Source organism: Dendrobates tinctorius, unplaced genomic scaffold (assembly GCF_039654945.1).
Source record: "Dendrobates tinctorius isolate UK_male_01 unplaced genomic scaffold, ASM3965494v1 ptg000460l, whole genome shotgun sequence".
Taxonomy (NCBI): Eukaryota; Metazoa; Chordata; class Amphibia; order Anura; family Dendrobatidae; genus Dendrobates; species Dendrobates tinctorius.
In genome coordinates, this window is record NW_027362122.1 from 520,870 (window position 1) to 535,636 (window position 14,767).

Consider the following 14,767-nt stretch of genomic DNA (forward strand, 5'->3'; position numbering starts at 1 on the left):
TAGAAGGAATCCTGTTGCGAGTTCATTTTCCCCTTCGTCACTGAGGTCTGGTGAACTCCCTATTCTGGTAAAGGAAGGTAATGAGCCTGATTATCAGGCACCTGAGACTAATGAGGATGACTGGCTGAGTGGAGTCACTGACTGGATATAAGGCTGCCGACGCCCTTCTGCCCTGCGGGTGATTTCTCTGTGGACTTCTAGGACACCAGTCTGATTCCTGCTTCCCTAAAGCTAAGTTTTCTGCTTTGCCTGTTTGCATTTATGTTTTGTTTTTGTTTTCCTTGCTTTTCTGGATTCTGCCATTCCCTACTGGGGTGAGCTGAATCTCCTTTTGCCTGTTGCTCTGTCTTCAGAATATTCCTGAGTACTGACATAGCTTTTTTGAAGCCTAGCGTCTTCAGGGCCTTTTTCACTGTCAGTCTGTTGGCTCTTATTTTCATAGGGTTTTTCACGGATTGCAGACAGCAGCCTTCCTGTCCTTTCCTATCTAGGTAGTTTGGGCCCCGTCTTTGCTCAGTCTATCTTTCTGTCTGTGTTAGTGTTTTCATCTTGCTTCACCGTCATTATATGTTAGGGGCTGCCTATTGCTTTGGGGTCTGCTCTGGGGCAGTTTGGATTTCCCCTTTCTTTCTGTAGGCCTATTTAATTCTCCGGCTGTGATCGAGGGGTCTAGGGCATCGTAGGAACCCCCCACGGCTACTGTTAGTTGTTGTGATAGGATCAGGGGTCTGCAATCCGATAGCTGCCAACTGCTCTGGTTTTCTGGACTTAGCTAGCATTTCTGTTTTTGCCTCCTACGGTGACTCAATCATAACAGAATCACCCGCCATACCGCAGATCCTAGGGTACTCAATAGCAGGAAAGAATTGTGTAAAAAAAAAAAAAAAAAAAAAAAGTGTGTGTATATTCTTTCCTCTATATCCATGAGGCCGTAGGGGGAATTTTTTTTTTCTCTCAATGGAGATAAAGCAATTTTCTGATCGTGTGGAGCAGCTCGCTGCGGAAGTGCGGGGAATTTCCACCTACCTTGCTCGTTCGCATGCTGTTGAACCAAAGATCCCTACACCTGATGTATTTTTTGGGGATCGATCTAAATTTTTGAGTTTCAAAAATAATTGTAAATTATTTTTTGCCTTGAAGCCTAACTCGTCAGGGAGCTCCGCGCAGCAGGTTAAAATTGTCATCTCTTTGCTGCGTGGCGATCCCCAGGATTGGGCGTTTTCTTTGAAACCAGATGATCCTATTCTGACTAATGTGAATGCATTCTTTCAAGCTTTGGGGTTGTTGTATGACGAACCTAATGCTATTGATCAGGCTGAAAAGACCCTGTTGGCATTAAACCAGGGTCGAGATTCTGCAGAGTTGTACTGTCAAAAGTTCCGAAAGTGGGCGGTCCTTACTACCTGGAATGATAATGCCTTGGCTGCTCTCTTTCTGAAGGGTTTGTCAGAAGCAGTAAAAGATACTATGGTGGGATTTCCTGTTCCCTCTGGTCTGGACGATTCTATGTCATTAGCCATTCAGGTTGATCGGCGTTTACGTGAACGCAGGATTGCACGAGAGGTGTTGCCACCGGTTGAACAGACGTCTGAACCTATGCAATGTGATAGAGTTTTGTCTAAGGCGCAACGTCAGGAGTTCAGAAGGCGTAATAAGCTGTGTTTTTTCTGTGGAGATGCCTCGCATATTATTTGTTTGTCCTAAACGAGAGAAACGCTTTGCACACACGTTTTCTGTTGGTGGTGTTCAACCTAAGTTTCTTCTGGCAATTACTCTGATCTGCTCCCTGTCCACATTTTCCGCCAAGGCTTTTGTGGATTCGGGAGCAGCGCTAAATCTAATGGACTTGGATTTTGCTAAACGTTGTGGATTTCCGATGACACCTCTGCAGACGCCTATCCCTTTGAGGGGGATTGATGCTACTCCTTTGGCTAAAAATAAACCTGTTTTGGACCCAGGTGGTCATGCAGGTCGCCCCAGACCATCAAGAAAATTGCAGATTTTTGGTGCTGCATGGTCTGCATGAGGCCGTTGTTCTGGGGTTTCCCTGGTTGCAAATTCATAATCCAGTTTTGGATTGGAAGTGTGTGTCTGTGGTGAGTTGGGGTTGTCGGTGTGCCTTTAGTGAGGCTCCGGTTTTTTCCACCTCTCCTCAGTCGCAAGATGTTCCTGACTATTTGGCGGACTTTTATGATGTATTTAGTGAGAATGAGTCTGCGTCCTTGCCTCCTCATAGGAGTTATGACTGTGCAATTGAACTAAGCCCGGGGTGTAAATTTCCCAAGGGTCGGCTCTTCAATTTATCTGTACCCGAGCACGAGGCTATGCGGTCCTATATTAAGGAGGCGTTGGAGAAGGGTCATATTAGACCATCCTCTTCACCCTTAGGTGCCGGTTTTTTTTTGTGACCAAAAAGGATGGTTCTTTAAGGCCTTGTATTGATTATCGTGCCCTCAATAAAATTACTATTAAATATCAGTATCCGTTACCCCTGATTTCGGATCTATTCTCTAGAGTTAGAGGTGCTTGCTGGTTTACCAAGCTTGACCTCAGGGGGGCGTATAATCTTATCCGCATTAAGCAGGGGGATGAATGGAAGACGGCGTTTAATACTCCGGAGGGACATTTTGAGTACCTGGTGATGCCTTTTGGGCTCACTAATGCCCCTTCTGTCTTCCAGTGCTTCATGAACGATATTTTCCGAGACTTTGTCGATAAATTTTTGATTATCTATCTGGATGATATTTTGATCTTCTCCAAGGATTGGAATTCTCATGTGGAACATATTCGGACTGTGTTCCGGATCTTGAGGGAGAATTCCCTGTATGTCAAAGGATCGAAATGCCTTTTTGGAGTACAGAGGATTTCATTTTTGGGATTTATTTGGTCTCCGTCAACTATTGAAATGGACCCGGCCAAGGTACAGGCCATTTATGATTGGGTTCAGCCCACTTCTTTGAAGGCCCTCCAGAAGTTTTTGGGTTTTGCTAATTTTTATCGGAAATTTATAGCAAAATTTTCTAGTATTGCCAAGCCATTGACTGATCTGACTAAGAAGGGTGCTGATGTGTTGAATTGGTCTCCGGAGGCTGTTGCTTCCTTTCAGAAGCTGAAGCGAAGATTTACCTCCGCCCCGGTTTTGCGGCAACCTGATGTCTCACTCCCGTTCCAGGTAGAGGTGGATGCTTCTGAGATTGGTGCAGGAGCTGTTTTGTCCCAAAAGGATCCTGTAACATCTAAAATGAATCCCTGTGCTTTCTTTTCCCGAAAGTTCTCTCCATCTGAACGTAACTATGATGTGGGGAATCGGGAACTGTTGGCCATGAAATGGGCATTTGAGGAGTGGAGACATTTGGGGGAGGGAGCTAAACATCAAGTTGTGGTCCTCACTGACCACAAGAATTTGATTTACCTAGAGTCGGCTAAACGCTTGAACCCTAGACAGGCTAGGTGGGCCTTGTTTTTTACACGTTTTGATTTTGTGGTCTCTTTTCTTCCTGGAACTAAGAATGTCAAGGCAGACGCCCTCTCTAGGAGTTTCTTTGCTGATTCTCCTGTGGTGACCAAGCCTGCTACCATCTTAGGCGAAGGGGTAGTTCTTTCTGCCATCTCGCCCGATTTGAGACTTGCTCTGCAAGAGTTCCAGGAGGACAAACCTGAGCGTTGTCCCAGTGGAAAGTTGTATGTTCCTGACCAGTGGAAGAAGAGAGTGATGTCTGAAGTTCATTGCTCTGCATTGGCTGGTCATCCAGGTATTTTTGGTACTAGAGATCTAGTGAGTCGCTCTTTTTGGTGGCCCACCTTGTCTCATGATGTCAGGAATTTTGTGCAGTCCTGTGGGACTTGCTCCCGGTCTAAATCTTGTTCTCACTCTAGTGGGTTGTTGATGCCTTTGCCGGTCCCCAGGAGGCCATGGACCCATATTTCAAAGAATTACTGTTATTTGGGTGATTTGTGATAGGTTCTCTAAGATGGTTCATCTTGTACCACTCCCTAAGTTGCCATCTTCCTCTGAGTTGGTGCCCCTGTTTTTGCAACAGGTGGTTTGCTTGCACGGGATTCCTGAGAACATTGTATCTGACAGAGGAGTTCAGTTTGTGTCTAGATTTTGGAGGACTTTCTGTTCCAAGCTGGGAATTCAGTTGTCCTTCTCCTCTGCTTTTCACCCTCAGACCAATGGGCAGACAGAGAGAACAAACCAGACCTTGGAGTCGTATTTGAGATGTTTTATTTCCGCTGATCAGGATGATTGGGTTTCATTTTTGCCCTTGGCCGAATTTGCTTTAAATAATAGAGCTAGTTCTGCCACTTTGATGTCACCTTTTTTTTGTAACTTTGGGTTTCATCCTCGATTTTCTTGAGGGCAGGTGGAGCCTTCTGCCTGCCCAGGTGTTGACACTGTGGTGGAGAGAATGCACCAGATCTGGGACCAAGTGGTGGATAAGTTATCTCTCTCCCAGGAAAAGGCCCAGCGGTTTTCCAATCGACATAGGACCATTGGTCCCCAGTTTAAGATTAATGATATGGTGTGGTTATCAACAAAAAATATCGCTATGAAGGTGGCTTCTCCTAAGTTTAAGCCTAGATTTATTGGACCTTACAAGATTTTGGACATTATTAATCCGGTCTCTTTTCGTTTAGCTCTTCCTGTCACATTTAAATTCCATAATGTGTTCCATAAGTCCTTGTTGAAGAGGTTTGTTGAACCAGTTGATCCTGGGGTGGCACCTCCAGACCCTGTATTGGTTGAAGGTAACATGGAATATGAGGTAGAGAAAATACTGGATTCCCGTCTGGCTAGACGGAGACTCCAGTATTTGGTTAAGTGGAAGGGTTATGGTCAGGAGGATAATTCCTGGGTCTCTGCCTCTGATATTCATGCCAAAAGATTGATGTGTGCCTTTCATCGGGCTCACCCTGATCGCCCTGGTAGCGTGGTTGAGGGTTCGGTGACTCCTCCTCAAGGGGGAGGTACTGTTGTGAGTTCATTTTCCCCTTCATCACTGAGGTCTGGTGAACTCCCTATTCTGGTAAAGGAAGGTAATGAGCCTGCTTATCAGGCACCTGAGACTAATGAGGATGACTGGCTGAGTGGAGTCACTGACTGGATATAAGGCTGCCGACGCCCTTCTGCTCTGCGGGTGATTTCTCTGTGGACTTCTAGGACACCAGTCTGATTCCTGCTTCCCTAAAGCTAAGTTTTCTGCTTTGCCTGTTTGCATTTATGTTTTGTTTTTGTTTTCCTTGCTTTTCTGGATTCTGCCATTCCCTGCTGGGGTGAGCTGAATCTCCTTTTGCCTGTTGCTCTGTCTTCAGAATATTCCTGAGTACTGACATAGCTTTTTTGAAGCCTAGCGTCTTCAGGGCCTTTTTCACTGTCAGTCTGTTGGCTCTTATTTTCATAGGGTTTTTCACGGATTGCAGACAGCAGCCTTCCTGTCCTTTCCTATCTAGGTAGTTTGGGCCCCGTCTTTGCTCAGTCTATCTTTCTGTCTGTGTTAGTGTTTTCATCTTGCTTCACCGTCATTATATGTTGGGGGCTGCCTATTGCTTTGGGGTCTGCTCTGGGGCAGTTTGGATTTCCCCTTTCTTTCTGTAGGCCTATTTAATTCTCCGGCTGTGATCGAGGGGTCTAGGGCATCGTAGGAACCCCCCACGGCTACTGTTAGTTGTTGTGATAGGATCAGGGGTCTGCAATCCGATAGCTCCCAACTGCTCTGGTTTTCTGGACTTGGCTAGCATTTCTGTTTTTGCCTCCTACGGTGACTCAATCATAACAGAATCCATTTCTCAGTTTCTGGGGGTGCTAGAACTTCGCAAGAGCCACCATAGTGAAGCCGGATCAGCGCATACCACAGAAATGTCCGTTTCATTTTTCTGCCGCGACCGGAGTCCACGCTAGGCTTCTTTTAATATCTCCCATTCATATGCTTTCCCCGCATGGCTCAAACAAAGACATTCTTTCCCCTGCCTGTGTAGGGAGGGGGGGGGAAGGGGGAAGAATCCTCACTGAAGTCTCAGAATTCACAGAGCTGTGGGTGAGGAAGGGGGGTTTTGCAGCTATTTGACAGGCAAAGTCTCAGAGAATGGAGGATTCTGGAAGGTTCCAGAAGTCATAACTTACAGACATATCTTACTTATCATTACACAGTGATTAAAAATCATGGCTATTCCACAAAATATTGAATTCTGAACTCTTCCTGAGTTTAAAACATTAGTATTGTTGTTTCTAAATGATTATGAACTTGTTTTCTTCGCATTATTTGAGGTCTACAAGCACTGCATTTTTTTGTTCTTTTAACCATTTCTCATTTTCTGAAAATAAATAAAAAATTTAGTGCTTGGAATTTCAAAGACATGTTGTTAGTAGTTTATAGAATAAAAGAGCAATTTACATTTTACTTAAAAATATACCTATAAAGAGAAAAATCAGACACCAGGAAAAGGGTTTGGGATGGCAGACCTTAATAAAGAATTGGGTTACATTACTCTTATAAGTGTGTCAGCAGCAGATCTTCCCATAGCAGTGTGTCATGATCACATATTTTGCTTCAAATTTTTTCCCTATTTTCCTCCTCTTAAACCTAGGTGCAACTTATGGTCCAGTGTGTCTTATAGTCCCAAAAAATACGGTATATCAACATACGCATTGTTTTCTCATTTTTTGTAGGTTGCAGTGTAACAGTTACAAAGATAAAAATAACATGCAAATCTAGAGAAGACTTAGGAGAGATTAACTGTGTGTCCACAACCAGCAAATTCATGCTTTTTTTTGGATTTGTATTGCTGTTGCCTCTCCAGTGCACTTCATGACTTTAAATTGCACCAAATCTGGTAAAACTGATTCCAAGGTTGCAAACTTGATTTTTTTATTTTCTGGACATGTTATAAAAAAAAAAATCACAGCTACATAAGAAAACCATAATAAATTACTAAGATAAGTTGTTCGGCTCATTTTGTGCAGCAAGATATTTTTAAGTGCTGTTCCAGCTATTGGCCATTAGGTGTCATAGTTGCCTTTCTCCTTTTTATTCATATGTTTGGAATTTTCTGTTACTCCAACTGGTTAACTGTTCAGAACCACTCCTTCTTCCTGCTCTGGTCAACATGTAACCATTTTCAGCCAGCTCTCTGCAAAACCATTGCTTAGAACAAGCGGATTCCGGTAAGGTTAATGCAATTATGAGTTATGCATCTGTGTTAGGAGCCATAATGCAGCCCTCCATGATGTTGGCAATGCATGTTCAGCTTCTGTAATGCTATTTCACGGCATGGTTAGTTACATGCATCCTCTGGATATGTATTCTCTGTTCAGTCAGTGCAAAGCTTGCAGCCATTAGTTGTTTTAGACATCTTTCTGTTTTACTGCTGTGTATGTTGTACTGCTCATCTTATATATAATGCATGCTGCCGATATAACAACATCCTGTATTAATGCTACTCTTGTGATAGTACCTTGTATTGCTGTAATTACCTGCCAGTATTTGTGTATTGTATATTATCTACTGGTACTGACATGCTGCACTGTCTCTTATAGTTTTCACCTGAATCATCCGCATTGTGTACAACAATATCTGAATCATCCATAACTGTGTTCAACAATCTCTGATATCATCTACAACTTTGTACAACCCCTGACCTCATCTACTACTGTGTTCTACTATACCATCTGTTATCTCCCATTGTTGTCCATATCTTCCCAATAAATATAGACTTAAGTACCCATACAGTTTTGTTTCTGGGAGTGGATGAAAGGTTAAGCCGTATGCTGGAATCCACACAGTGTCATACGTGGAAGAAGGCAGAACATAAGTCATACAGGTTGTAAACAGCCCATAATTCTGATATGAAAACATAGGCTTCATTTATTGTGAACTGATAATTACAGTAATAACAATTGAGAACAAGCGGCATTAGTTTCCCAAAAAATTACGGAGGCGTTACATTTTTTTGTTTGTTTTATAAAAAGTGTCCTATTTTTATGGACTGTCCAGGAAATTCTAGATGGTTGGCAACTCTGGCTTATGCATCCTGACCGGACCGATTGATATAGCTGTGAAGTTTAATTGACTTTGCGTTATAATGTGATTGACAAGTTGTCACTTACTTTTTGAACAGTGTATTTCAATGAACCCAGAAGACAACTATTGCAAGACTTCATAAAAAAAAAATACTTTGCCATACCTTTTTGCTTAGTACCGGATCTAACATTCAGGCCGACTTGGCAATCTTTCTTATCAGACAAACCAAGCTTTTTAATGAGATCTGTCACTTCACCAGTAGGATTTGGGCAAACTATGCCAAAGGTATCCCCAGGCTGGAATTCAATTGTAGTATTCTTTAAACAAAAACAAAAAAAGTTAACAATTATAACACACATACTGTAAATGGATTTCTGGAGTCAACAGCAGAAAGAGATATGCCAAGTGTAAAGAAAGGAAACTGTGCTGTGCATATACTTTTGAAATCTCAAAAACCAATAGGCAGGGATGAGGATAAATACACAACAATCAGAGATGTAAATGTTTGAATTCTGTTACTCAGAAAAATTTATGCACAGTAAATGATTTTATGCCAAAAAAAGACAAAAGCATTCTAGGTGTGATACGTTTATCATTCAACCAGAAAAAATTTATTTACAAGCTTTTACAGCACAGAGTCCCCTTCTTCAGGCACTTCAGGGAGTTTTTGTGCATGTGGGGGAAGGGACAATGCCTCCTAAAGATAACCCAAGGTAATCATATTAAGGTTTTTGTTACAAATGGATAAATGGTAGGTGTGATGACTTAAGACCCTGTTACACGCTTCAATGTCCCAGCGATCCCACCAACGATCCGACGTGGATGGGATTGCTGGGACATAGTTAACTGATCGCTGGTGAGCTGTCACATAGACAGACCCACCAGCGATCCGGACCAGCGAGCAAGCTGGTATTCAAGGTAAACAGCGGGTATCTAAGAGCCGCACCACTCTTAGTTACCCGCTGTTTACCTTGGAAACCAGCATGACCAAAAAATGGCCCAGGACGTTCGAGCGCGATCAGCCATCCCCAGCAGGGGGGCCGGTCGCTGATACATATCACACACAGCGATATCGCTGGCAATATTGCTGTAGCGTCACAAAATCAGCGATCTCGCTGTGTGTGACAGGGTCTTTAGAGGTCTGGTAATCTGAAGTCAGTCTGGTGGAGGTATGAACAGTGGTCATGTAGTCACTCATAAAGCCAGGTTTTATATAGAGTACCATCGTACTCTATATAAAGAATTGAAAATACTTAACAACTTGGATACTCAGATTTTTCTCTCTATGTCATCTTTAAAATGATCCAGTATAAAAAACTGCAAAGGCAATAGGGTCTTATATGGGCAGAAATTATAAGGGAGTGGTAAGAAATTGCTCACTAGGTTTAGGTTGTGCATCACAACCACAACTGTCGCTAGAAAAACAGTTGCGGCAGACCAACAAGAAGGAAAATAAGTGCTTGAGGAAAGGAAGGTGTTAAACCTGCACTGCTGAATGGAAAGTCATGAAGGAATGGAGCCTGGAGTATGAATGTAATTGATTGTCATCATGTTTCAAAGTAACAAAACTTCGTCATGACAAACAACAAATTAGTGGTTTGTCATGAAGAAGTCCTATGTTACTGTGAAACGCTTTGACCATAAACTACATTCATGCTCCAAATTTCTAGCTCTATTTTGTCCATGACTCTCCATTCGGCAAATAAGATTTAACCCTTTCCTTCCTCAAGCATCCTCATTAAAATAAGGACAGAGTGAAAGACACAAAAAAAAGGAAGAAAAAAAAAAGACGCCCCCGGAAGAAGCAGGTGGCAAAAAGTGCGTTGGGGTGAGGGGACGCCGAGCGAACACACCACTCCTAATAGGTAAAATGCATTTTTCATTATGAGGCACCTTTTATTGTATTGTGGTCATTAACTGCTATCAGGTGTTTGCTGACAAGGATTTGTCACGGTTTACTTCTTTATGGTGGGGACCTTTGGCTATATTCCCTTTTGATTTAAGCTACTTTGCGGCATCACATCTATGTATGGTACAAGGGGTGATATTTTGAGAATTGTTTCCGTTGTGGGTCACCCACATAGGATAGTAATTAATTTGATTATTTATGCCCACATTACACATGATATGTCTCAATAGAGATTGACAAATATATATTTCATGTATAAGACCTCATGTTATTTTACATTTTTTATATAAGTATTGATTGGATACTATCACCTTGCAGATACTTATTTGAGCTCGGTGTCCCTTGGGCAGAATTTTTGCTTTTTTATGTATGATGTATTTTATTATTATTTACTAATAAAAGATTGTGTTTTTATATACTGTATATATCGGGATCTCTTCTCTTTTCCCATTTATTTTTTGGCATATATGGGAATGTTGTGTATAGTCTTATTGACATGCCCTACATGAATTTGGACATTTTTTGGTTGATATCATTCTCAGATAATTGTCAGCCTTGAGCCCACTTCCGAAGGGCACAATACTAGCCACAATGGATGCTTATTCTCATTATTCCAACATTACTCATGATGGGATTACTGCATGCAAATATTTCCTTTAAAAAAAAATCAATCTGACCACAGAACCAACCCTGCATTTTGTCAGGTTTGTGCTCCATCACAATTATTTTCCCTATAGGAATGATTTATACCAACAGTGTATGGCCAATGCCATGGAAAGCAAAATGTCACCACAAAATGATAAGATTTTTGTGGCTAAACTAGGGGAGGCATTTTTGTCATAGTAACATAGTAAGGCCGAAAAGAGACATTAGTCCATTCAGTTCAGCCTATAAAATTCTGTCAGAATAAATCCCCAGATCTACGTCCTTCTAAAGAACCTAACAATAACTGTAAGATACAATATTGTTACGCTCCAGGAAGACATCCAGGCCTCTCTTGAACCCTTCAACTGAGTTCGCCATCACCACCTCCTCAGGCAGGGAATTCCAGATTCTCACTGCCCTAACAGTAAAGAATCCTCTTCTATGTTGGTGGAAAAACCTTTTCTCCTCCAGACGCAGAGAATGCCCCCTTGTGACCGTCACCTTCCTTGGTATAAACAGATCCTCAGAGAGATATTTGTATTGTCCCCTTATATACTTATACATGGTTATTAGATCGCCCCTCAGTCGTCTTTTTTCTAGACTAAATAATCCTAATTTTGCTAATCTCTCTCTGGGTATTGTAATTCCCCCATCCCCTTTATTAATTTTGTTGCCCTCCTTTGTACCCACTCTAGTTCCATTATATCCTTCCTGAGCACCGGTGCCCAAAACTGTACACAGTACTCTATGTGCGGTCTAAACAGAGATTTGTACAGAAGCAGTATAATGCTCTCATCATGTGTATCCAGACCTCTTTTAATGCACCCCATGATCCTGTTTGCCTTGGCAGCCGCTGCCTGGCACTGGCTGCTCCAGGTAAGTTTATCATTAACTAGGATCCCCAAGTCCTTCTCCATGTCAGATTTAACCAGTGGTTTACCGTTCAGTGTGTAATGGTGATATTGATTCCTTCTTCCCATGTGTATAACCTTACATTTATCATTGTTAAACTGCATCTGCCACCTTTCGGCCCAAGTTCCCAACTTATCCAGATCCATCTGTAGCAGAATACTATCTTCTCTTTTATTGACTGCTTTACATAGTTTTGTATCATCTGCAAATATCGATATTTTACTGTGCAAACCTTCTACCAGATCGTTAATAAATATGTTGAAGAGAATAGGTACCAACACCGACCCCTGCGGTACCCCACTGGTTACAGCGACCCAGTTAGAGAATATACCATTTATAACCACCCTCTGCTTTCTATCACTAAGCCAGTTACTTACCCATTTACACACATTTTCCCCCAGACCCAGCATTCTCATTTTGTGTACCAACCTCTTGTGTGGCACGGTATCAAACACTTTGGAAAAATCAAGATATACCACATCCAATGACTCACCTTGGTCCAGTCTATAGCTTACCTCTTCATAAAAACTTATTAGATTGGTTTGACAGGAGCGATTCCTCATACACCCATGCTGATATGGCGTTAAACAGTTATTCTCATTGAAATAATCCAGAACAACATCCCTCAGAAACCCTTCAAATATTTTACCAACAATAGAGGTTAGACTTACCGGCCTATAATTTCCAGGTTCACTTTTAGAGCCCTTTTTGAATATTGGTACCACATTTGCTATGAGCCAGTCCTGTGGAACAGACCCCGTCGCTATAGAGTCTCTAAGTATAAGAAATAATGGTCTTGTTCTAATAAAACTCTAGCATACTTCCGCTACATTGATGATATGCTAATAATCTGGAGAGACTCAAAAAATGATCTTCTTACCTTCCACAATAACTTCAATAAGCCTCATCTAACCATCAAGCTCACTCTCAACTTTTCTAAGTCCCAAATACAATTTCAGGACACAACCATATACATCAACGAGAATTCCAGATACAGAGGTTCAAGTCTATCACAACAGGATTCCTGGATTTAGGAATCACTACATGGACACAGTTCAAACCTCCACCAGACTGACTCCAGGTCACCAAACTCCTAAGGGTGCTGGAGAATACTATAAACATTACGCAGACTCTGGCTGGAGTCACACTAGAGAGTGTTATACGAGAAAAAAAATCGCATAGCACTCGGACCAATGTTAATCAATGGGGCAGCTCCCATCATCTGTTTTTTTTCTCGCCCGTATTATATGTGCAGCTGAAATCGCAACATGCTATGGCTGCGAGAAAAAAATGGATTACACATGGACAATGCGTGTGACTAATGAGAAATATAAACCGGTGTCCTTTAGAAAAGCCGGCAATTCAGTCCGCTATACTGTAAAATCATACTGACATGTTAAAATAGAATAGATAGAATACATGTATAAACATAGTATAGGTATATATAAATACAAATACATACATTACATACATACATAAAGTATATATATATATATATATATATATATATATATATATACAAAAATATAACGGATATGCAATGGTTTATTGTATGTAAATCATGTCTCATATTGTAAAATATCAGTATTTCTATAATAAAAAAATATATAGATCAATTCTCACATACAGAGTCTAGCTAACAGGCTCTGCTTAGTTTAGAGAAATGACTGAGTTATTCTGGGTTCCTTGGTTCATACAGCTGTACCTCTCTTGTCAAAACGTATAGGTCACTTGTCAGAACTGTCAATATGTGACTATTCTGAGATGATGAATGAATCTCCATAGGTTTAAGTTTCCTAGGCTAAGGTAATACATAGCTAATTATATGCATATTGATAAAAAGCTGTATGCTTATTCTGTAAGATATTAGAGTTCTACTAATATGGAAGAAGCTATGAACATAGTGGCAAATCACCCTATGTGGAAACAGACATTTACAAGTCTAGGGGGCTAAATAGTATATAAGCCTACCTAACTCTGTTCAGGGAGATCTCATATCCCTTGAGATTCTCGAACACACACACGGAACAGCTGCTCAAGACTATATGTAAGAACGATGCTTGTTTTTCTCTTCAAATAATTATTGCATGTTATGAACTTACTTTTTCTCATTTTTGTAATCACTTTTTGAATGAACATTTAAACAAGATTTATTTTATCCTCAATTCAACATTGCTTTTACTTTTTAATTCTCAACCGTGCACTTACTTGTAAGTAAGGAAGAGATATATTTTTCTTCACATATCCTGTTGGGTCCTGAATTGATTTTACAAAAGCCGACAATTGAATTATCGGCTATTCTGCTATTTACATCTGCATGAAATATACATATATGTGTCTCACTGAGCTATATATGTTTTCACGAATATTTGAGGCTATGGACCCATTATATGTCCATTTTGCAGAAAATCTCGCTGTACGGATGCTATACGGATGTCACACGGATGCTTAGATGCAAGAAAATCGCATCCTCGCATTGCACACGGACAACATACGGATCACTGTTCAGGGAACATTTCTGCGATTCTTATACGTAGAAAACGGACTGTATTTTTATACGTTAAGTGGGACTCCAGACATAGACTGCGGCTGGGTGTCCGAAACCTGAAAATAATGCATATCAGAGCACATTTTGAACATATGACTTAACGGGGAAGCACAGAACACAATGTGAAAGCACCCTTTGCCATCACTCCCACCACTTCTCCATTTGTAACAAAATCCTTAATTGATTAGGCTAGCTTATCTTTAGAAGGCATTATACCTTCAACCACATGCAAAAATGTCCTATTGTAACATCACTTAAATGTTGTGCTCTTGTTTGAGTAATTTGTAAAACTGCCTGAAGAAGGAGCCCATGTGCTCTGAAAACTTGCAAACATTATTTTCTTGTTAGCCAATAAAGGTTTTCAGTCTTAGAATAATTTTGTTCATTTTTGGGGATAAAAGTATTTACATTAATTCTGTTTTCAGAAAACACAAAACATGTATAGGGCAGGGATTAATACTACTAACATCAATTCGATCATTTATGGATTTGCCCATCGTTAATGGAACATGTTATCCATATACTGTATATTTCAATGTACAGTAAAATTCCTTTAATATGGTAATTAAGAATCTCGCACTTCCACTACAGTGCAATATTACACTGCATTCCAAATTATTATGCAAATACCATTTTTCTCTGATATTCCTAAATGGTCGATGCAAATTAGTGAGTATATTTTCAAAACTAAGAAAAACTCAAAATGCACTGTTCCAAATTATTATGCACAAC

At 40.9% G+C, this 14,767-nt stretch overlaps 1 protein-coding gene across 3 annotated transcripts in view; it reads right to left on the reverse strand.

Annotated features, from left to right (window-relative positions):
• Nucleotides 1–14,767, reverse strand: part of MTRR (5-methyltetrahydrofolate-homocysteine methyltransferase reductase) — a 700,332-nt gene that overhangs the window by 490,417 nt on the left and 195,148 nt on the right. For all 3 annotated transcript variants that reach the window (XM_073564571.1, XM_073564570.1, XM_073564569.1), the window contains exon 7: nucleotides 8,185–8,338. In XM_073564571.1, the coding sequence (XP_073420672.1) occupies nucleotides 8,185–8,338 (154 nt within the window). The remainder of the gene's footprint in view (nucleotides 1–8,184; nucleotides 8,339–14,767) is intronic.